This window comes from Prionailurus viverrinus, chromosome A1 (assembly GCF_022837055.1).
Source record: "Prionailurus viverrinus isolate Anna chromosome A1, UM_Priviv_1.0, whole genome shotgun sequence".
Lineage (NCBI taxonomy): Eukaryota > Metazoa > Chordata > Mammalia > Carnivora > Felidae > Prionailurus > Prionailurus viverrinus.
The window spans coordinates 171,726,663-171,751,260 of NC_062561.1; the positions used below are offsets into that span (position 1 = coordinate 171,726,663).

Consider the following 24,598-nt stretch of genomic DNA (forward strand, 5'->3'; position numbering starts at 1 on the left):
GTGATTTTTGGTATATTCATAGGATTGGGAAATCATCGCTAAAATCTAATCAGTCTAATTTTAGAATATTCTTATCAACTCAAAAAGAAACCCTATTCTCTCACTTCTCTCCCTTCTCCCTAACGTAGGTAACCACAATCTGCTTTTTATTTCTATAGATTTTCCTATTCTGGGCATTTAATGTAAATGGAATCATACAAGATATAGTCTTTCTGATTGGCTTTTCCATCACTTAGCATAATGTTTTCAAAGTTTATTCATGTTATAGCATTTATAAAATACTTGTTTTATTGTGGGCACTACTACATTTGTGTAGAAACCACATTTTATTTAGCCATTGATTAGTTGATGTTATTTATGTTGTTTCTACTTCTTGACTCTTATAAATAATGCTAACATTAGTGCATTGTAGCAGGATTTTCACAAAAGAAGTCGTGACTCCCAGGCTTTTCTTTCCAGGAAGTAACTTTATTTGTGCCAGCATGGCTCAGTTGGGTTTGTACCCAAAGAACTGAGCCCCAAACTTCACGTGGCATTGTTTTGTACATTTTCTATTTCTTTGTCTACCATATATGGTAACACAGAAACATGCAGTCTGATTAAGTGGTCTTATGTTACAAGATCATGAGGGATGTTGTTATCATGTACGGGTAGAGCCAGGTTGCCTTGAGGTTTTTTGTTTTTTTGTTTTGTTTTGTTTTGTTTTCACATTCTTAGGGAGGGGACCCTACCACACATAAGTTTTTATGTGAACATATGTTTTTGTTTCTCTGCATTTATACCTAGGACTGGAATCATTAGGTCATAATGCAACTCTGTTTAACATTTGTGGGGAACTGCCAACCTGTTTTCCAAAGTGGCTGCACCTTTTTATACTCCCATTAGCAATGTATAAGTGTTTTGATGTCTATACATTTTAATGAACACTTGTGATTGCTCTTTTGATTATTGCCATCCTTGTTGGTATATAGTAGTATCTCATTGTGATTTGTGTTTCGGACTCAGTGTTGAGCCTCTTTACATGTGTTTATTGATTGTTTGTATGTCTTCTTTGGAGAAATGTCTTTTCAATTCTGTGCGCATTAAAGGGGTTGTCTTTTTATATTGAGTTGTATTAGCTGTTTGTGTATTCTGGATCTAAATCCCTTATCAGATATGCAGTGTTTTTTCCCCTTTCTGTGGGCTGTCATTTCATTTTCTTGTTGATAATCATTTTCAGTATAAGAGTTTTTATTTTGATTAAGTCCAACCTATCTTTTCTTTCTTTCTTTTTTTTTTTTTGCTGATGGTTGTTGGAAAATTGTTGCCTAACCCAGGGCCATGAAGATTTACTCCTGTGATTTGTGCTAAGGAGTTTCATAGTTTTAGCTATTACATTTAAGCCTATAATCCTTTCGGAGTTAATTTATGTGTATGATGTATGTAGGGGTCCAAGTTCATTCTGTTACATATGAATATCTAGTTGTCTCAGCATCACTGTTCAAAAGACTGTTCTTTCCCCCATTGAATAGTCTTGGCGTGCTTGCCAAAAATAAATTTGACATGAATATGAGGTTTTATTTCAAGATTCTCAGTTCTATTCCATTGTTTTATATGTCTGTCTTTATGCCAGAACCACACTGTCTTGACTATGGTACCTTTGTGTTAAGTTTTAAAATCAGAAAAATTGAATCCTCCAAGTTCTTTTTTCAAGATTGTTTTGGCTGTTCTAATCTCTTGCCTGTCCATGTGAATTTTAGGATCTGCTTGTCAATTTCTGCAAAGAAAGCAGCTAGGATTTTGGTAGGGGTTTTGTTGATACCGTAAATCAGTTTGAGGAGTGTTACCATATTAATATTACTTCTGATCCATGAACATGGGATGTCTTTCCATTTATTTAGATCCTTAATTTCTGTCAGCAGTATTTTGTGGTTGTCTGTGTACAAGTCTCATACTTCTTTGGTTTTCTGGTATCTTATTGTTTTTAATGCTATTATGGAGTTCTTTCTTAATTTTATTTTGGATTGTTTATTGCTAGCGTGTTGAAATATAATTAATTTTTGTGTACTGATCTATCATGTAACCTTGATGAACTTATCTATTCTGTTTTTTAGTGAATACCTGTGTTTAACTTATTGAAAGTATAATTACATAGTTGATTCTGTTTTGTACAAGGCATTTTGAAAGTATGTATGCTCTATTCTCTATAGTACAAAAATCCAGTTTTAAGCTTTTATACTGTTTTTGTAAACCATAGAGATTTTATCTTAAGCCCCTTAAGTTTACCTGCACAGTTTTGAGTAGCTGTTGTACTAGTAGTGGTAACGATAATTACAGCTAACATTTTTTGTGTGCTTACTTTCTTCTAGGCTCTGTGCCTAACATGCATTATTTTTTTTTGAGAGAGAGAAAGCATGTGTGCATATGCACGCACGTGAGGGGAGGAGGGGCAGAATGGGGGTGGGGAGAGAGAGAGAATCTTAAGCAGACTCTATGCACAGTGTGGAGCCTGACATGGGGCTTAGTCTCATGATAATGAGATCATGACCTGAGCCAAAATCAAGAGTCAGATGCTTAACTGGCTGAACCACTCAGATGCCCCTAACAGGCATTATTTTATATTATTCTTGCAACAATCCTATGATGTTTTCTGTTGTTAGCCTCTTTTTATAGACAATAAAGTTGAAGCTTAATATAATAATGATGACCATCCTAATGATATGTTTTCAGTTTTATATCTGCTGTAGAAGCAATTACATAAGGTAAGGTAAAGAAATTAGGCGGTGGAATACTTTGACTTTAGCAGTATTGTGAATAAATTAAAATTGAAAGCCAGCTGAAATACAATTCTTCTGACTTTGTAAATTTCAATTGAGTTAACTTTGGTTATGTTTTATTTTCTTGGATAATAATTTCTGTATACTTCTTAGAGAATGGACATAGAATCAAGCAGTTATTTCTTATACACCCAAGTACAATGACATTATCTTTACGAAAATTAATGAGGCAATTCATTTAGAATGCTTCTTTTTTTTTTAATGAGGTAATTAGTAGGTGAAAAGACATTTGGAAACCATAAAGTTCAGTAAAAATATTAGTTATTTTTTGTATAATTTGTGTTACAAAATTTTTTTTTCCAAAGGCAGTAGATATAACTTCTTGTGGAAACTTCGCTGTAATTGGTCTGTCATCAGGAACTGTAGATGTATATAATATGCAGTCTGGTATTCATCGAGGAAGTTTTGGCGAGGATCAAGGTAATGAATTTTTTCCCTTTTTTTATTAAAAAAAATAATAATATACAAGGCTAATAACTAACTGTCTCTGGCATTTATTAAATTCTTGAGTGCCAGGCATTTTGGTAAGGTTGTAGATGGGTTATCGTCAACCCTATCTAGCAGTTACTGCCATTACACCTACTATAAACACCATGTTGAAATACTTAAATAGAATGAAGTTATGGATAGATTAGAGGAAAGTGGATATTATACAAATTAAAATTTGCGTTTTCTTCCCCTTTCATTAAGCAGAAAATCTTAAGCTTTCTGGCATCAACCGGATTGATATTGTTTTAATTACAGCAATATAATAATCTTCTGAAATCCAGATTAATTTTAAGATTTTAAGGGAGCTAAATAGAGGGAACTTAGAAATTTAAATGAAGGAATCACTCTGTGTAGTGTTTAGAGAGGCAGTGCCATTTTCTTAATGTCTTTTTCCTTTTAACATATGGTTTAAAGCTCATAAAGGATCTGTTAGAGGTGTTGCAGTGGATGGCTTAAACCAGTTGACAATTACAACTGGTAGTGAAGGATTACTCAAGTTCTGGAACTTTAAAAACAAAATTTTAATACACTCTATGAGCCTTGATTCGTCTCCGAATATGATGCTGCTACATAGAGACAGGTAAAGTTTTTCCTTTAATGATTACGGATTTTATTTTTGATGTTTTTGGTAAAAGTCATAATGTAAGTACATAATTTATCAGGTGGGAAAATTATACATTTAATGTAAAGGAACAGAATTTTTTTTAATTTCCCCACAGGTATGCTTGATTATTAAAAAAAAAATTAAAATGACTATGACATTTTAATGTGAAAGGTTTGTTGGTTTGTTTATTAAAACTGGTGTGTTTATCTTACTAGTGGCATTCTGGGACTTGCCTTGGATGACTTCTCCATTAGTGTTCTGGATATTGAAACTAGGAAGATTGTCAGAGAGTTTTCTGGACACCACGGCCAAATAAATGACCTGGTAAAACGAACTTTTGATGTTTAAATAAAACTTGACTAATTTCTGTTTCTGTTTAGGTTAAAATATATTAAAACTATTGCCCTTTAATAGAATTAAAGTTTTGATATGGGATATTCAAAATAATTTGGAAATTAATTTTCAAAGAATACAGTTTTAAAGAAAATTTAGAATATAAAGAAGTTAATGCCATCAGATTGAAGTATAAATAAATCTCAGAGTTCATCTTTTTCTCCTAAACTCTAAACAACGCTAAAATATCCTTTGGAGAATAAATGATCTATTGAAACATAAGTATTTAGTATTAAACTAGGTTGGGAGAATTCATTTCTTATTTTCTGAATGCATAACAAATGAATAGTAGGGGACCTTGAATATCTGGTATCTGGTTTATTCTAGCTTAGTGTTATTTCTAGAGTTTAGATTTCTTAACTCTAAAAGAGTTTAATCAATAAAAATGTGTTTTGGCTTACTATTACGTTTTTATAGTGGGATATAAGATACAAAAAGTACTCTAGTCTGAAAAATATATATTGAGGCTATATTAAGTTTATATATTGTTATTTTTCGTCACTCACATCTTGATTCACTTGAAAACAGGAAAAAATTAAAATCTGGGCTATTTAGTGACAATTCTAACATCTGTATTTATTTATCCATTCTTGTACCAAAAATCAGCAGTTTATCCATTCCCTTAAAAATATAGGGGAAAAATCCAGGAAATTGTTGTTCTGCAGATAGGAAATTGGCAACATAATTTGTTGTGTTATCATCTGTAGAAATGAGGGCAGGAGTGGAGTGATTTTGATGAAATTTTTTGATGCATTTTTAAAACCAGTCGGTGCCAGCTTGCCCTTTCTTTCTTTCCTTTTCAAACCTTATTTTGAACTTGTATGTCTGGAATTTCTCCTACTCAGCAATAAATTATTCCTGTTCAGTTAAATCTGTGAGCGTATAACACAGATTACCTATCAGAGTCATTTTCCCTGTCCTTAAATACATGATTCTGTAAATTAAACTCACTGTACCTTAAGGTTTGAGTTTCTGCTGTATCACTACAACCCAATGAACAGATTGGAGTCCACTTATCCCAGTATCATCTGTTAATATGGATGGTGATAATCCTTGTGGTGTGTTTAAACTCCTGGATGAATAATCTACCATTATAAACATTAAAGTTTTTTTTGGGGGGGAGTCTTCTTTCATATATGGCCTGATCTAAGCCTCACAACACTTATATGCTACAGGAAAATGAGAGCTATTTATCCATTTATATCAACAGAAAAGATATATAGCTTCTTTAAGGTGCCATAAGTAGTTTATTATTTACTTTTATTTTGCAATTCTAATTACTGTGGTGTTAAATTACATTTTGGAATGAAAACATCATTATAAAAGGATCTTTAACTGAAGCGACAAATAGAAGTTCTTGTGTAGTAACTTTAATATTTTAAGGGAATTTGCATTCCTTTTTTTTTTTAATGTTTGTTTATTTGTGAGAGAGACACAGTGTGAGCAGGGGAGGAGCAGAGAGAGACGGAGACACAGAATCTGAAGCAGCCTCCAGGCTCTGAGCTGTCAGCACAGAACCCAATGCAGGGCTCAAACACATAATCTGTACGATCATGACCTGAGCCGAAGTCAGACGCCCAACCGATGCCCAACCGACTGAGCCACCCAGGCGCCCCAGGGCATTTGCATTCTTGTTTTCAAAATCATTTTGGACTCTAAGAAAGCCAGTCTAATATATAGATTCTTTAGTGAAATATAGGTTTTGTTTCTTTCACAGAACTTTATAACTGAAATTAGGCTAACAAAATATTTCATTGAATGTTCTCAGAATAGCTAGCAGTTTTATCCTGAAAATGTTTGCAGTCATTTGTTAACTGTCTATAAATGTAGGTGGTTATGTAGTAAAAATTGAAAATTGGATGATACTGTTAATTTTTAAAACTTTTTATGATACATGTAAAAACCTATTTCTTATTTATATCCAAACAGTGGCATATAAGAAATGAATTTTTTTCTATAAAATGCAGCAATTTAAACTTTACTCAGACTTATTTTTTTATGAAGCCTGCATCTTGTTTTCATTTCTTGCATTCTTTAAGCTGTTAAATATACAGGCACAAATATACATACATAAATGCACACACGCATTATATGTGTATTCTTGTTTTTCTTTTAATTTGAAGGCTTTCAGTCCTGATGGTCGTTGGTTAATAAGTGCTTCAATGGATTGCACTGTTAGAACTTGGGACCTTCCATCTGGGTGGTGAGTTTATTTTTAAACCCCTAACCTCTGTCAGAAGATTTCTCAGTCATCGTCTTTACGTGTAACTTTTACCTATAGTTAATGGTTTGTGTGCCTTTTGAATGTGAATATATTTTGGGGATTTTTCTAACCTTACTGTTAGATCAAAAACCTGTTTTTTGGGAAGGAGTAGTGCCATAAAAGGTAATAGTGAGGAAAATGCAATCTCTCTTAGGTTTTCTGTACTTGCAAAATTGAGACATAGAAAGTGAGTTGAATAAACTTTTTTTTTTTTTTTTAACGTTTATTTATTTTTGAGACAGAGAGAGACAGAGCATGAATACGGGAGGATCAGAGAGAGAGAGGGAGACACAGAATCCAAAACAGGCTCCAGGCTCTGAGCCATCAGCCCAGAGCCTGACGCGGGGCTCGAACTCACGGACCGTGAGATCATGACCTGAGCCGAAGTCGGACACTTAACCGACTGAGCCACCCAGGCGCCCCAAGTTGAATAAACTTTAAAAAAGCTCATTTGACCTTTTTGATACTCGAAAATAGAGTTCAGACTTTAGGACTGGAAACTCTTATTTAGTGTCTTGTTGTTGTTGTTATTGTATTTGGTTAAAAGGTCCAAAACCCAACTTTACTTTTATATACTATGTATTTTCTGTGTCTGACATAATTCTTGTTTTAGATAACGTGTTTCTTAGAATTTGGGTAAAACCCAGCAGCATGCAGATGCAGAAATCCGTTTGGTTTCGTAGATAGAAACTTGTTACAAAAACAGCACTTAAATTGAAAATTTACCTACTTCTGTTAAATAATTTGAACATTGGAGACCTACAGAGTGAGAGCAAGGGAGCTAGCTTTGTTGTTAAAAATTATGTAGGAATAGATACAATTTAAAATCATATCACTTAACAGAATTGCTTAGAGTATGAAAGTAGTGATGGAAACAATGAAGTATCTATTTTAACAGGAACATACTATAAGGTGGGGAAAAATGGGAAGGAAGATGGCACTTTTTAAACCTCTGAAAAATTCCTAAATTAAGCTCTGTCCAATTGTACTTCCTCTTTTCTCAGGAATTGATAAGTTTATACCTGAAAGCAGTTTGACCTTTAGAAAGGAAACCCTGATAGACTCATTTCCCTTTAAAGTTGGTATAGGAATGAGGCACAGCTGTCCATCCAGCATACGCACCAGATTTGGAACATGCACAACAAGAGTGTCTAAGGGGTCCAGCTCTAATAACTAGGAACCTTCTCTATAGGTGTGTCTCTCTTTCACTCATAGTGAAACAAAATCTAATTAGTTGGCTGTGTCTTGTAGCTTTTAAAAGTTCACTTAAAGTTTGTACTTCCTTAATTTTTAAAAACTCCTTTTTTGAAGGCTACATTAGAAATATTGGTTGTGCTCTTCAGACTTTCACAATCTTCTAAAAATTAACAATATAATTAAATTGCCTTACAGTAGGAAAGTTGTACAAGGTATACACCTTTTTAGTTTCAGTTCACATTAGATGGGAGAGATGGGTTAATGTTGAATAGTACTAAACTGGCAAAATGTTTTTTAAAAGTGGTAAGGGGCACCTGGGTGGCTCAGTCAGTTAAGCAACTGGCTCTTGATTTCAGCTCAGGTCATGGGCTCACGGTTTGTGGGTTCGAGCCCCACATCAGGCTCCACGCTGACAATGCAGATCCTGCTTGTCCTCTTGATCCTCTTGATCCTCTCTTTCCCTTTCTCTCTGCCCCTCCCCCACTCTCTCTCTCACTTTCAGAATAAATAAATTAAAAAAATAAAAGGGTAAACACGGGGTGCCTGGGCAGCTCAGTCGGTTAAGCTTCTGACTTTGGCTCAGGTCATGATCTCGGAGCTTGTGAGTTCAAGCCCCGCTTTGGGCTCTGTGCTGACGGTTCAGAGCCTGGAGATTGCTTCGCATTCTGTGTCTTCCTCTTGCTCTGCCCCTCCCTCACTGACGCTCTGTCTCTTTCTCTCTCTCAAAAATAAACAAACAAACAATAAATAAATAGTGATAAACTTATGTTTGGAATGTAAGAATTAGGTTCTTAAACCAGCATTCAAATCTACCAGTCTTTGACTCAACGTTTACCCTTTTTGCTAAATTTCTTATTTCAGTAAAAAGCTGAATGGATTTAAATCTGACCAGTTTTCAACTCTGATACCTTATTTTTAGATGAACTGTGAGACACATTAAGTGAATACAGAGGGAAGCTGGGAGAAACAAACGGGCAAGAAATGAGTCAGTCATGTAAGGATTGTTAAAAGAAAATCTAATAATTTCTACCCTGATTGGACCAAAGTATATTTTAATAAAGAAAACCGTAAATACTTACTTGGTTCAGCTATGAGGCACAGTGAATGAGAAAGCTTGAAAAGCAATGTCAAACAGCTGCTGCTGCCTGATTGCAGCTAAGCTGACTTTCATATGTGCTTGTATTTCCATCTTCCTTCATATCCTAATAGCTATAGGTACTGCTGTTATTAGTCCCATTTTACAAATGAGGAAATGGAGGCTCAGAGAGAAGTCATTTACCCAAGGTTGCATAGTTTGTAAGTGACATTTTGCTGTAATAAACACAGAAGAAACAGATTTCCCAATAATTGTGATATCAACTTTGCTTAGTTGCGTCATGCTCTGGGGATGAATTGATTTTGTAGAGATAATAAGGAAGTGAGGATCAGTATTTCATTTTACAACCCTAGGTAACTTTTGGATATTCCTAGTTCTTTGCTCAACAAGCAGTTTCATCATTTACACAACATGTTAAATATTTAAACAATGAATTGACTTACGTCTGAAAAGTGAAAGTATGAGCAAACCTTTGGGCGTGGTAACATACATGTGTATCCATCTGCAGTACCTATCTAAAGCAAATGGCATACATTCTGAACTGTTTTCTGTAAAATGTTTTTAAAGTGCTGAAAATTTCCTTGTGTTTATAGGATTCTCAGAGAAGTAGAGTTGAAATTTTTTTCTCTGAAATTATCTGGCATCTACTATTTATTTCTGGTTGTTTTTCATCTATTAGAAATTCAGATTGAGCCCCTTTGGGGTGAGGAAAATATAAAAGTAAATAGTTAATAGAATTTTACATTTTGTTCTTTCTCACCCTCTGACCCCTGCTCTCTGTGGAGCATTACATGAAAATTGTTGGAATACAACATTGTTTTGCATTTCTCACTGAGGCAAAAACCATCCCTTTTGTTTCTATTCTTTAAGAGCCTTTTGTAAGCTATTTCTGTCCCTTTGGAGATTGAACAGTTAGATGCTGTCTGCATTTGCTCAGAATATAATCAGAAATTACTTACTGTTAACCTGTATATGCAAGTCTCTGTGCTTGAAAATCTGATCCCTTAAAGTTTTGTTAATGTTTGCTCAAAAAAAATTATAATTTACCTGGGGCTTTTCATTTTGTGGGATTAGCAGAAGACAGTGTGGTCGTTAGGTCTGAGATTAAGCCTGTACACTTATGCTTTATGAACTAAGGTGGCAGTGTAAAATACACTGTGTATGTGGAAACCACCTTTCTTTAATTTGATGCTTTTACATAATGGAGAGCCAATCCACCCACACATAACAGCTGTGGAAGTCAAGTTGCACAGTGAATTCGACAAAATACAGTATCAAGTAACATAAATTTGCTCAAGCATTAGATTCTCTTTTTAACCGATTCTAAATGTGTTAGGAAGTTTCACTCCTCGTATAACTTTTAAAGAGCAAGTGTTGATCAAGAAAGAAGAAATAGTAAGATCTGAAATTGTTGTGTTTAGGTTTAATCTTCATCTGTATGTGCTGAGATAATGTTTCCGTCTGGGTTGTTGGCATTAAGTGAATTACCATAAATAATTTGTCTCTGGTATATAATAAGTGTTTAGCAAACGTTTCCTTTCTCCCAGGTCCCCTTGATCGAAGAGCAGCCATTTTTGTAAGCTTCCAAAGTAGGTTTAAACAGAAATCAGACAGGTTATTACTCATCCTTGTCCCCCGTAACTAAGAATTAAACAGCAGTCATTGTCCTGAGCACACTTTGTTGTGTGTTTGTCTTCATTGCTCCTAATTTTAGTTTTGTTTTCCTATCTTGCATTCATTATTTAAACTTTATATTTTCAAGCACTCTGAGCAAATTAAGAAAGATTTTATCATGAAAAAGTCACTCAATGTCGCCACTGGAGAGTCTTCATTTATATTTGAGCTGCTTAGAGTATGTTCCATGCATCACCAGTGTAGGCATCCTCTGGGTCTCTATATTGCTATCTAGCTGTTTATTGTATCTTTAGATTCAGTAGTGGTTTTACTCAGTTGATAGTGATTAAGTGTTCAGACTTCTTGGGTGACAATCTTTGGCTCAGTTGCTTTCTATCTTGAGCACATTTTTAAATCTTACTGGGCTTCATTTTTCTGATCTGTATAGTAAGGACAGATCTGCCTTAGAGGGTTGTGAGGATTAAATTGAGTAGACTTAAGTGCTCAGAGTACTTTCTAACATGGAGTGCTAAAAAAGTGTTAATTGCTGTTATTTTTTAATTTGTTTTATTTAATGTGGATTTGAAACTTCAGTTATTTTGCTGTGCCTTCTCGTGGATAATGTATTGGCTTTAGTGAATAAAGTAGTATTTAAAACAGCCATGATTAAAACCAGTATGCTTCTCTTAAAGTATACAAAGTGTTCACACTCAGCCAGTGTAAGAAGCCTCCACTGCAAGATGCCAATGGGTTAGACCTTTCTGCTCCTTAGATCCCCTTGTGTCACTTCCTGCCACCACCATTCTAATTCAGCTCTTTATTGCTTGGTTAGATGACTGCTACCATAATCTCACTATATATTTCCTGTTCACATATCTTCTACATTCTGATGGCACATTTTGTTATGAAAGTGAAGATTACACCAATATCTGCTCAAAAGCCTTTAGTGATTTTTCCTTTGATTAAAAGATAAAAAGCAAACTCAGATGTATGGTATTCAAGGTGCTGTACGCAGCCTTATGCTTATGCACTTGCTAATTTATCAAACCACTTCTCACTTACACCCAATTGTATTTTGACCTCACTTTGACCTCCCCATTTCTCTCAGCCAGGAAATACTTTATCAACAGCATCCATTGAAATCCTGTTCATTTGTAAGGCTCATCTCTGTCACTTTGTTCTCTGAGGATCCTGTTCTGTGTCTCCTACCTGTGTGTAATTGCTTCCTCTCCCTCCCCAACTTTTCAACTCCTCCAGCATTTTAAAGTTGTGAGACTGGGTTCCATAAGCTCTATAAGGCTTTGTGGTTATGCTCTGTAGACTGAATTTTCATGTTTCACATATAGCATAGTTACCTATTAGAAAAATAGGTAGACTTGCACAAAAGTTATTCCGTTACTATTTCTTAATCTTATTCACAGCCATTTCATTATTTTCTTTTGTTGCTTAAGCCTTTTTAAAATTTCACTGAAATAACAAAAATACAGGAGAGTACTGGTAATAAGACTTATTTTAAATGTGTTACGTCTTCAGAATTTGTCCCCAAGTCAGTCTACCAAAGTGGCTTTCCAGAAAAAGAGAGCATTTCCTCTAGTATTTTCCCTGTTGTTGAAACTTTTTCTCTAGTTAATTGGTCTATTTAGGGTTCTAGGTCTTTCTCATTAAGAGAGATTATTTTCACATATTAACGTATTTGACAAAGCTCTTTGTTAGTGATGGCTTTCTTGTGTTGATTTGTGAAATAAAACATGAATATTTTCTTCATCTTTCATACCTTGTTCTTTTAGCAAAAATATATTTTGCGAGTTATGTCCTTTTTTGGTATTTGTTAAAATACTTTAACATTCTAATTCATTTTATAGCCTTATAGACAGCTTTTTGTTGGACTCTGCTCCTCTCAATGTTACTATGTCCCCTACTGGAGACTTTCTGGCTACTTCCCACGTAGACCACCTTGGAATTTATCTTTGGTAAGTTCTTATATACATTTCTGTTCTGGGTAGGGAAGAGGATGATGATACTGTCAGAAAATCATAGTTGCTAACATTGCCATTTAGGTTTTTGTTTTTGTTTTTGTTTTAATTTATAAAATGGAAATTTCACATAAACAGTTAATTCACCATGAGTATATTTAACATCTACTTGATAATTTAGATAGCTTTGCTTCAGTGTGTATTCTAAACCACAGGACTGATTTTTAGTTATATTTGGTTTTTATTTGCAGAAAGGATAAGTGAATTTTAAAATTTAAAAGGCCTGGTCTGGCCTTCCTGCCACAGCCCTATTACCACTTTATGACTTTAGCCAACTTCTCAACTCAGCGTACTTTATCTGCAAAATAAGGCATAAGTATGGGCAAAATGCTTTCTAAGATTCATTCTAGTTACATAACTCTTTATAACCATGAAATGGTATTTATGATGATCTTCCAACTCCATTATGATGAACATGTAAGAGTTCAAAATAAAGGTCCATCATCTGAGTCTAGAAAAGTTTTATCTGCTTCCTGAATTTAGTTGTATAATTCCTTTAACTCTTACTATTAAGGAAGAGAAAAAAATTGATCCCTTTTCTAATTATAAAATTTTATAACTGGATTTTTAGGATATGAAAATAAATTCAATATATAATAGAAATAGACTCTGGCCACCTTAACATGCAAATTGGAATATCTCCTGGAATCTAAGAAGCTTGAATAATCAAGACAAGAAAATAGTAGAATACCTATTGGACCTCAGCAGGAATATATAGTGTCACGCTTAATATAACTCAGAACCTGATACTCTCAATTATTATTATTATTTTTTATTATTTATTTTTGAGAGAGAGACAGAGGGGCAGAGAGAGAAGGAGACACAGAATCCAAAGCAGGCTTCAGGGTCCAAGCTGTCAGCACAGAGCCCTATGCGAGGCCTGAACCCATGGACTGTGAGCTGAAGTCAGACACTTAACCAACTGAGCTACCCAGGTGCCCCTGATAGTCCCAATTATTATATGACATTCCAGATTTATAATGTATGGGGAAGAGAATCTGATTAGCCCTTTGGGGGAGGTATCTTGGATTAGTTATCCAAGGCTATGGTGCAGGGTCAAGTAGCAGAACCATGATCACTTTAGAGGACCGTTCTACAGAAGGTAAAGACCATGACTGTTACAGCATATATGCTGTCTGACTTAACTGAGTCCATCTTTCCTTTAGTTATGATTTCCCAAAACGGAGGTGCCTGGGTGGCTCAATTGGTTGAGTGTCCGGCTTCGGCTCAGGTCGTGATCTCACGGTCCGTGAGTTCAAGCCCTATGTTGGGCTCTGTGTGGACAGCTAGGAGCCTGGAGCCTGCTTTGGATTCTGTGTCTCCCTTTCTCTCTCTCTGCCCCTCTCCCACTCATGCTCTGTCTCTCAAAAGAAATAAATGTTAACAAATTAAAAAAAAAAAAAGACTTTCTTAAAAAAAAAAAAATGATTTCCCTAAATGAAGGTTGCCATTTGTCAAAACAATTTAAATGTTTGGAGGTTATGTTATCTTATGCAAGTATTCATTACTGATCTCTCAAATACTTTTCGTACTATATTAAAATAAAGACTCCATGGGGTGGCTCAGTCAGTTGAGTGTCTGACTCTTGATTTCATTTCAGATCGTGATCTCATGGTTTATGGGATCAAGCCCTGCACCACTCTGTGCTATCAGCACAGAGCCTGTTTGGGATTCTCTTTCTCTCCCTCTCTCTCCACCCCATCCCCACATTCGCTCTCTCTCTCGCTCTCTCTCTGTCTCTCTCTCAAATAAATAAAAACTGTAAAAAAATAAAGATTCCATTAATAAATAAAGTTTATGCACAACTCTCTAGCGATGACATTTATGACCTGAATCAAGGCATTTTCAAATTAATACTATCTGAGATTTTTTTTTCTACTTATAAGTGATTGGAACCAAGCTGAATTCAAGATTGCAGAGATTATTAATGACCAGTAATTGAAGTTTTTCTGGAAAAACTTAAAAGTCTTAAAATATTGTTTATATTTTTATTTCTCAGGTCCAATGTTTCACTGTATTCAGTTGTTTCACTACGCCCACTTCCCACAGATTATGTTCCTTCAGTAGTGATGCTTCCTGGTACTTGTCAAACCCAAGGTAATCACAACATAGTAAAATAATTTTTGAAATGTAATCTCATAAACCTAACATGGGGGATATTACTACTGAAGGCAAAGTTTAATGCATTGAATCAAAGTATTTTCCAACTGATAGGAAATATTTTTTAAAGATGTCATGAATTAATGCAAAAATATAATTTGTGGTATTGATAAGATATTAATAGTATACCAGTGGAGAAATGTTTTGTTTCTGGTGATGGGAATTGTAGATAATATGACAAGATGAGGAAGTAAAAGTAAATAGAGTTTTTAAGGCTATATTGAGTAAGCATGTTATGAAATACAAATGGATTTGGAATAAATTAAGTTGCTTTTATATGATAAAAATCTTATTCTGCATTAATATGTTTCACCTGAAATTTTTTTGTTTTAAGATGTGGAATTATCAGAAGAAAACATAGAACCAAGTGATGAAATGATAGAGTATGATTCCCCAGAACAGTTGAATGAGCAGTTGGTGACTCTGTCACTCCTCCCTGAATCACGGTGGAAAAACCTTCTTAATCTTGATGTTATTAAGGTAATGCTGTAGTACACTTAATACTGGTTCCTAAAGACACATTCCAGAATGATTTTCTTTAGTAGAGATAGCTTCTTCTACTTGGAGGGTTTCAGGAGGAGCAGTTAATGCCTAAGGTAGTAGAGCATACCATTTAGTTGAATGCTGTTGGATCCAGTGATTATCACAAGATTCTTTCTCTATTGAAATTGACTTTCAGAGCACTGAGCAGACCTTTTGATATAGCAGAAGTACAGCCTGCAACTACAGAGCCATTAGAAGTTGGATGTTTTAAATCTAACCTAATAATATACTTTTTTTAACTTCTAAAATGAGAAAAAAAATTGCTATCATGATGTGTGATATTTCTGTTGCTAGGCATTTGAGTACTAGAAGACTTTCTCTGGTCTTTTAATTAAGCTTCAGCCTCCCTTTGCCATTCTATACCTTACTCTGTCAACTCCAAGAAGACCTTCACAGTTTGCTGTGTTAAGTACAGGCACATAAATTAATATGAACTAAGTACTGAATAATATCCCAAGGACAACAGCAGTGAAAAAAAACCCAACAAACCTAGCTCCTTTGTCCTTGAGAAATTTATAATTTTATCTGAAAAATGAATGATTATGGCATAAATTAGTGTTTTTCAAAGCATATTTTCTGGCCCCCATTTGTGAGTAGCAAAAATAATTTAAAGGAATAGACTAGAGTAGAAAACTTCAAAGGTTATCATCTGATAATAAGGGTAAGTGTTTATGAACGTCTTACATGTCTTATGAGCATTAGAAAGTGTAAGAACACTTACATAGATAACTATGACAAGGTATGGTAAGTATTTTTGTAACTGATTACTTAGCACCAGAAAAGACATGTGTATCTTGGGTAAGAAAAGAGCTTTCATGTGTTAGTTTTCCTCACAGAAGGTATGTTATGTAGGAACATAGTTGTGAAAAATCTCTATGATGTTATCCAGTGTGTCAGCTATAAAGGCAGAACTTTATGGAATAGCTTTAAAAGCAATGCATTAAAAAGGACAAGTAGGTTAGTGTGAAGGGTGCAGTCAGAATAATGCCCAATTAATTGAACTAAGGTTTTGGACTACTCTGTTGCTTGCTTAGATACAGTTTTGTTTTAGAAACCAAGTGAATAATCTTTATGGTAGAAATATGCTAACATCTCCAATATTTTTATTTTTTTACTGAATGAAAGAAATTAGAATTTTGTCTTATTGGTAACTTTTCTCCTTTTGGTTTTCCTTATGAGACTATTTCTAGTGCTCCCTGTGGAGCACTTGCAAAAGGATTTTTGTTCTTATTTACAGCTCAGTGACTCTCTCCCTTCCAACTCAAGAACAGCAAGTTACAAGGGTAACTGTGACTCTTACTAGAGTCTCCACCATCCCCAAGAAGGGCTGTGCGTATGCTACAGTTGGCATTCCCTTGTCCTGTTTTCATGTAGTAACTTTCTTTTTTGCTGTGCCTCCACAAGGCCACAAGTATCCTTGGTTTTCTTTCAAAAAATGAATCTCTCTAGGGTCACAGAGCTCCTAGAGAATGGAGGAATGATGTAAGGTAAAATTGTGAGACTTTTATTGGGCAGTTTACCACAGAAAGGCCCTTTCATCAGATGCTCCTGAGGTAGTGATGTGTAGCCTGTGGTCACCAAAACTAAGTTCTGTCAGTGGGAATTCCAATGGAGGTTTTCCTGATAGAATTTTACTAACACTTGTAATATTTTGTAAATGAGCACTATTGTTCTCTTGCTTCTTAAAGACTCAAAGTAAGGGAAAATCAGTAGAAATTTTAACAAACTAGAAGAATCAGGCTATATTCTTCACAAGAAAATTTTATCAAATTATTTCTAATGGCAAAGTCTACCTTTGGCTCCATATTTCTTCTGGAGAAAAAAAAAAAAAACTTGAGAAACTGTTGAGCATTTATGTAAGTTTTGCTTTCTAGCCCATTTTGTGAAAAAGGTTTTAGAAGTTCAGAATTATTTGATTGTTATTTCTTCACCTAAATATTCATATAAATCATGTTGGAGGAAAAAGAGAGTTCATAGAGCTTCTCATGAACCGTGTCATTTTTCTTCTGCCTTACCAGCAAAGGTACTGGAGGCCTGCCTTGAAACACCCAGTGTAAAGATATCTGTAATATTGGTTGGTTGGGATTTTATTTTGGTATTCAAATTTGAAAATGTTTTGTTCTTTTATTTTACTTTTTGCACTTTGTTTTAAAATTGTTTGGAATTAAACATTAGAAACTTTTGTCACAATAATTACTTCATAGTCTTTTCCCCTTTCTGATTTTCTTTTAATCAGAAAAAGAATAAACCAAAGGAACCACCCAAAGTACCCAAATCAGCACCATTTTTTATTCCAACAATTCCTGGCCTTGTACCCAGATATGCTGCACCTGAACAAAATAATGATCCCCATCAGGTAAAAACCAAATTGGAACATTCTAAGTATATGGGGTGTGTTGTGTGTTGTGCATTTGTAGTTCTCTGTCAAGACCTATTTTACAAAGTACATTAATGATAGCTTTTAATTATAAGGTATAATTTTTTTTGTTTCATTTGCATTCTTGAAATAATGTGCATTTGTTTTTCTTTAAGTCTAAAGTGGTGAATCTTGGAATTTTGGCTCAAAAATCAGATTTCTGCTTGAAACTTGAAGAAGGACTGGTAAATAATAAATGTAAGTTAAATTGTGAAATCTTTTACCAAGTGTCATCAACGTATTACACTTTGTGTGAAGAGAAATTGAATGAAATATTAGCATATTTTTCAGTAGCTGAAAGAACATAGTAAAATCTTAAAAAAGATCAAAATTTTGATTTCCTTATGAAATAATGTTAGCTTTTGTATCGTTATATTTTTAACAAGTGACACTGAACTCAGATGAATGTCAATATTATAATATTTTAAGAACCTCTCGTACTTTCTGTATGGAAATTAGTGGGCTCCCCGCTCCCCACCCCCGTCTCTTGCTTTTGTTTTTATTTACAAATACAGTTTGTAATATGGCAGAGACTTTTGTCTCCTTTGATTTTTAGATCTTCCTAAATTTTCCCATTAAAAAGTAATTTTAAAATTTATTTATTGTACTACTAGATTTAAATTTTGAAAGATACAGTTTGTAGCTAATAGTGATAAACAGTAAGAACTATAATTTTAAAAAAGATCTATAAGCGATAAACAGTCACTCTCCTGTTTGATTTATCCTCTTGTTTTTTGGATCCAAATGCTTTGTTTTTATACCAGTATCGTTTGAATCCACATTGGTGAAAAGTCAAATAATGCTACTGATGGGCCATTGCAGATGACTAAAGAATAGCAGAATCAAAAAAGGAGTAACTTGTTATATGGGGGTGCACAAGGAAGAAGATACTATCATTTAGTATCTACTGGAAGACAGAAAATAAAATTTATTAGACTTTTGTCATTGGCGTCATTCCCTTTCTAAAAGCTAAAAGCATAATCATTGCCATTGTAATATCAAATGCTTGTTGTAAAAATAGTTGTAAGTATATAGAATATATATTCATAGGATGCATATAAAAATCAGTGCTGGGCACCTGGGTGGGCTCAGTCAGTTAAGCATGTAATTCTTGATTTCGGCTCAGGTTGTGATCTCACGGTATGTGAGTTCAAACCCCATTCCTGGCTCTGCACTGACAGCGCAGAGCTTGCTTGAGATTCTCTCTTTCTCTGCCCCTCCCCTGCCCGTGTTCTCTCTATATATCAAAATAAATAAATAAACATTTAAGAAAACAGCAACAAGAAACAAGAATCCTTAAATCTAGAGAAAAGGTATCAATTTGGGATGGGTAAGAATGAGGTGTAGAGTCTTTCCCCTTTTATATATTTCTGTATTGTTAGTGTTTCATAATGATCATATGGTACTTTAAAGTTTTTTGTAACAATAAAAGGAAAGAAAAATAAATTCCCCCACCTCATCCTGTTCTCAGTGCAACTACTGTTAATAATTTGGATTTGTCTTGGGGCGCCTGGGTGGCGCAGTCGGTTGAGCGTCCGACTTCAGCCAGGTCATGATCTCGCGGTCCGTGAGTTCGAGCCCCGCGTCGGGCTCTGGGCTGATGGCTCAGAGCCTGGAGCCTGTTTCCGATTCTGTGTCTCCCTCTCTCTCTGCCCCTCCCCCGTTCATGCTCTGTCTCTCTCTGTCCCAAAAATAAATAAACGTTGAAAAAAAAAATTAAAAAAAAAATAATAATTTGGATTTGTCTTGATTGATATGTGACCATCTGATTGTTGTAAGACCATCTTGAAGTGTCTGTTGCTAGGTATTGATTAGATTTTCTTAAACAGCAGGGAAAAACAAACTTAATAAGATATAAAAAGTTTAGTGTTTTTAGTATTTTTATTGTACTAAAGTGATTGCTCTCATCATTTATACTAATTATTACTTAATTTGGGGTTCATTCTGTGATTTAACAGGAAAAAATAAAGCCACAGGAAGAATTTCCTGTGCAATTTAAATATATGTAGCTTGGGTATGAAATGAAGCTATAGTTTCCTAAGTGAAGTGATTGTAAGTAGTAATGAGATTCTTTTTAAAACTTAATGCAGATGAAGCTGCTCTTAACCTTCTGAAAGAATTAGGCCCATCAGGAATTGAAACAGAGCTGCGCAGCTTGTCTCCTGACTGCGGTGGGTCTATAGAAGTGATGCAGAGCTTCTTAAAAATGATCGGGATGATGTTGGACAGGAAGCGTGATTTTGAGTTAGCCCAGGCATATCTTGCATTGTTTCTAAAGGTAAGTCTGATGTAAGACAGTACTTCTCAGCTTGCCTTCCTCCAGGGTAGTACTGTCTGATAGAATTTTCTGCAAGGATGACAGTGTTTTATTCTGCATTGTCCAGCATGGCAGCCACTTGGAGCTTTTGGCTATTGAGCACTTGAAATGTGGCTAATGAAACTGAGATGCCAGATTTCTTATTTTATAGAGATTTAATTAATTTAAATTTAAATAGCTGTGTGTACTATTGGACAGCTGGACAGCACAACTTTGTAGTCTTTTCTTTTACTTAGCACAATTTTGATTCATCCACCTAACTTTTCTGTGTCCTCCATTTGATTCAGTATATTGAAATGTTAACTTTTTCAAGTCATCACATTTTGGCAGTTTTTCTATGATCATAAAGAGAACGTTAGGTTTTGTGTTGATTTTTTGTTTGTTTGCTTTTGTTTTTTCTGCTGCTGAAATCAAAATACTTCTATCCTGGTTGAAGGAGTTTCAAGTAATTTGGCAAGAACAGTTGTTTTTATGACTAACATAATGGAAAATTCCTGTTTATTGCAGTAGCATGTTTGTATTGAAGGAAGTAGATGATGCTGACTTGTGTTAACAGATAATGATACTTCATCTTTCCTATTTGTATCTAAAATGAGTTTACACTTGATCTAATTATGTGCAACTTAAAGTATACATTTAGATGGTAGAAAATAGGATGAAAAAAATAGAATGCTACAAATTTTTTCTCTATCTTTTTCCAAAATTATCAAGTATAGTTTCTGAATATAAATGTACATAAATCTTTAGAAGATAAAGCAAAGGGCCCTCAATCATTCATTACCAGTAGGTTCCAATGAAAAGAGAAACCTTAAAGAAGCACAGAAGTACAGTTAGTGTTAGAACTAGGATCTTGTTTCTGCATCCATATTAGGACTTTCCTTAGGTAGAGGAGAGTGATGACAGCTTCAGTTCTACTAAGGGAGAGACAATACCATAAAGGAACTCATAATAAAAGTTCGATAGAAGAGAGGGAAATGGAAATTGGTAATAAACCAGCATCTAAGGAAAAAATAGAATAGTATCTTCTGCTGTTCCTTGGTAAGAAGGTTAAATCTAGAATAAACAAAATTTTAATTTTCTTAAATGTTACAATATTTTTCTTTCAGTTACATCTTAAATTGCTTCCTTCAGAACCAGTACTTCTAGAAGAATTGACAAAGTTGTCATCACAAGTGGAAGAAAACTGGATCCATTTACAGTCACTCTTCAATCAAAGCATGTGTATTTTAAATTATATAAAAAGTGCTTTGTTATAAAAACAAATTTAAATTACCAAATAAATCAAAGACTTTTGTATTAAATGGGTTCCGTTTAAGTCATACCTTATTTTCCAAGTTTCATATGAAAAGAAATGCCAGTGCTACTAACTAGTCAGTCATTCTTCACTTTAAATGCTAAATATTATCTTGAAATAAAATTTTACCTGTCATTTGTTTTAAAGACTTATAGAATCTACTCAATGACTTATTTTCCAAGTCTCTTCACATCAGTTACCTTGTATATGACTTTTTTGAATTGTCATCATCAGCTCCTATTTTTTAAATACCTATAATGTAAGAGATGCTAGGTATTTTATGTAAAAAAGTGCTGAATTGAAAATAAACTGATATATAATATAGTATAAAAGTGCCTTTATGATTTGAAGGAAAAAAGCATGTTTCCTTCCTTGGTGGCCTTTGATGAAAACATGGATCATTGACTCTTAGAGCTTAGTTAGATCATTGACTCAGACATGAGTGCAGCCCACCTGTAATGCAGAAAAAGAAGCTGCTAAGGTCATCTTGGGATCTCAGTGACAGATCCAGATTTTCTAACACTGCCCAGTGCCCTCTCCGTTAGAGCCTTCCTAAAGGAACTTGTTCTTTTATAAGTAAGGTGAGAGGTACTTTCACAAGGCAAATTGCTATAGGAGACAGTTGAATTAGATACCTAAGATAGGGGAGGGAAATTCTGGGCTCCATTGAAGATATCCTTCAAAAATGTTTTTTCCTTAAAGATGACCCTTTTATTTGGGAAGAAACTACTGACTATGTACTTTTCTCTCCTAACCATTTCAAAACCAGATAGCTCTGGAAGTTTCTCTCATCATTGTTTTCTTTTAATGATTTAAGACTTGAGCGAAACGTGAATTAACAAGAAGCAGTTCCTCCTCCTTGAAAAGTGCTGGAGGTCATCATGAAAGCTGCTTTGCCTCCTATTTGTGTCTGCTTTCCCTACTACCAAAAAAAGTCTTTTAGGATGGACCTAAGGTCACAAATGAGTGAATGAACTTTTCAGTCTTCGTATCCGTTAACTGAAGCTCCATCAGTATGAGAAGTTGATAGAGGACTTAATAGTGGGATTATGCTATCACAAATGCAAATACTTTCCCAAATAGCAGAAAAAAGCAGAGGAGAGTTGCCACTTACATGGTAGATCTTCGAGATACAATGTGATGTGACTGCTTTGGTGTTCTTTTTGTCCTTGTAGAGGTGTGAAAAACTATATTACTACAGGCAATTTGTTTAAGAATTGGAAGCCATATTGATAATGTAATATTTGTAAAGTTTAATCTACTTAAAAAAGATAAAGCAATTCCTAAAAGGACAGTTCTCTGAAAACAATTTTTAGTCTATACATTCAAAAGTAGTAGTATTCATAAAATGCAGCTGGTTGTATTTGAATACCAATATTCTCATTAGAAAAGGTTTTACAGAATAATCTCTTGAAAGAATAGTCCTCACAAGATTATCAGTGATAACTTTAAATATCAAAGCATTTTTGTTTATAAGCTTAATAAAACTAGTGACTGAAATGTTAATAATGACTTAAGTCTAAAAACTATTTCCCTCTGCCCCAAATACTATATTCTAAAGATATGGCAAATTGTCAATATATAACCATGTACCATGTGAATTTTATAAGTAACTAAAAAACAAAATAATAGCTTAAGTTGATACTGTATTGCTTTTATAAATCTTGAACTGAACTTTTTTCTCTCTTTCAAATGAGAATATAGGAGTTGAGTGTATCATTTCTATCAGAGGTATCTTTAGATAGTATTAACATCATTTTGGCAGGTAATCTTCCAGAATCTTTCCTGTATGTTCACATCAAGTAGGAAGGGAGAAAGAAATACAGAGAATAATTTTGAGTGTATATTTTTTCTTAAAATGTATTGGTTTGTGCATACTGCTTTTCTTTACATTTCATATTACAAATGTGGCATATGACTGCATTTTACTTGTAAAATACATCAGAGAAAAGTCCATTTTTGACAATCACCTTCAATCCCAATACCCTCCCTGTTAAGCACCAATTGTTAACTTTCTACCTAGACCTTTTTCCATGAATGTATATACATGCTATATATAAGCACAGGAAATGAAGTGTATAGTTTCAATTTTTACCTAAATATATGCATATCATTCTACAACTTTTCTACTTGGCTTATTTCAGTATAATCACACCTAATTTCTTTACTTTTGTTTAAAAAAAAAGAAAGATTGTTCCACAATTATTTAGTCTAAAATGGACACTTAAGGGAGTTTTGTTTTGTTTTTTCCTGATTACAAAACAATGCTAAAGGAACATCATCCTGTATTACACTGTGCATAAAAGGATTTCTCTGTAGTATATGCTTAGGCTTTGAATTGTTGGACCCAAGTCAGGCAGTTTTAAAGGGATATTTCAAGAGATAACTTCAGTTGGCTTCCAAAATGGCTGTTATCAATTTGCAGTTTCTTCGCAGCAATGGAGGAGTATCCATTTCCTAGGACACTTGATATTAGATTTTTTAATTTTTTATTTAATGAGTAAAAACTTGTTTTTTTTTATTGTTTTAATTCAAAACTCTGACAGTAGTAAGGATGGGCATCTTTTCATGTTTATTTTAGACCATTTTTATATCTTATGTGACTTGCCTTTTGGCAACATGGCTCATTTTTTTGTTGAATGATTTGTCTTTATCTCATGGTTTTTTTTTTGTTGTTTTTCATATGGTGTAGATATTAGTCTTTTATGTCTGTTACCAATGTTTACTCATTGATCACTTGTATTTAAGTTTACTTATGGTGTCTTTCTTAATAGATGTTTTATATTTATATATACAAGTTGATAATTTTTATTACTTATTTCAAAATATAAAACATATTCTTTATTCTAAGACATTTATCATGTGTGCATCCCATCAGTTCTTCATTGAGACTTGATTTTTGGAAGAGTAAGATATAGAGCTACTTTTATTCAAAAATTCAAAAACCATTAATGAATTCCACTCTTTTCTCACTGATTGGAAATGCTGTTTTATTATGTGCTAAATTCTTTGAGATATTTGATATCCCAAATAAATAATAAATTGCTTCTAGTAACAATAAATAATAAATTGTTTCTAGTTTGCTGATGTAGTTTCAGTTTTGTTGGGGTTAACATCTTCGTAATGTTTTTCCCAAAAATGTCTTGACTGTTTGTGAGCATATCTTGAAGTTATGTTTTTGTGCTAAATTAATAGGATTTGGAGAGATTTACAATAGTATTTCTCTTCAAGAACAGTATGAATTCATTAAACTAGATCTTTTGTGGACTTGGTTTAATAAGACTTCTTTACATGCATTTTTGACAGATTTATTTCTGGGTGTTTAATTTTTGTTGCTATAGTGAAATAGACCTTTTTTCTAAT

The 24,598-nt window shown here is 34.0% G+C and overlaps 1 protein-coding gene across 4 annotated transcripts in view; it reads left to right on the plus strand.

Moving 5' to 3' along the window:
• WDR36 (WD repeat domain 36) overlaps positions 1–24,317 on the plus strand; it is a 43,705-nt gene extending 19,388 nt beyond the window's left edge. For all 4 annotated transcript variants that reach the window (XM_047851878.1, XM_047851903.1, XM_047851894.1 and 1 more), the window contains 11 exons: positions 3,122–3,236; positions 3,720–3,885; positions 4,125–4,233; positions 6,426–6,505; positions 12,335–12,442; positions 14,505–14,602; positions 15,000–15,145; positions 17,445–17,564; positions 17,741–17,822; positions 19,715–19,902; positions 21,048–24,317. In XM_047851878.1, coding sequence (XP_047707834.1) covers positions 3,122–3,236; positions 3,720–3,885; positions 4,125–4,233; positions 6,426–6,505; positions 12,335–12,442; positions 14,505–14,602; positions 15,000–15,145; positions 17,445–17,564; positions 17,741–17,822; positions 19,715–19,902; positions 21,048–21,197 — 1,362 coding nt within the window. In that variant the 3' untranslated portion in view covers positions 21,198–24,317. The remainder of the gene's footprint in view (positions 1–3,121; positions 3,237–3,719; positions 3,886–4,124; positions 4,234–6,425; positions 6,506–12,334; positions 12,443–14,504; positions 14,603–14,999; positions 15,146–17,444; positions 17,565–17,740; positions 17,823–19,714; positions 19,903–21,047) is intronic.
• The last annotated feature ends 281 nt before the right edge of the window (positions 24,318–24,598 follow it).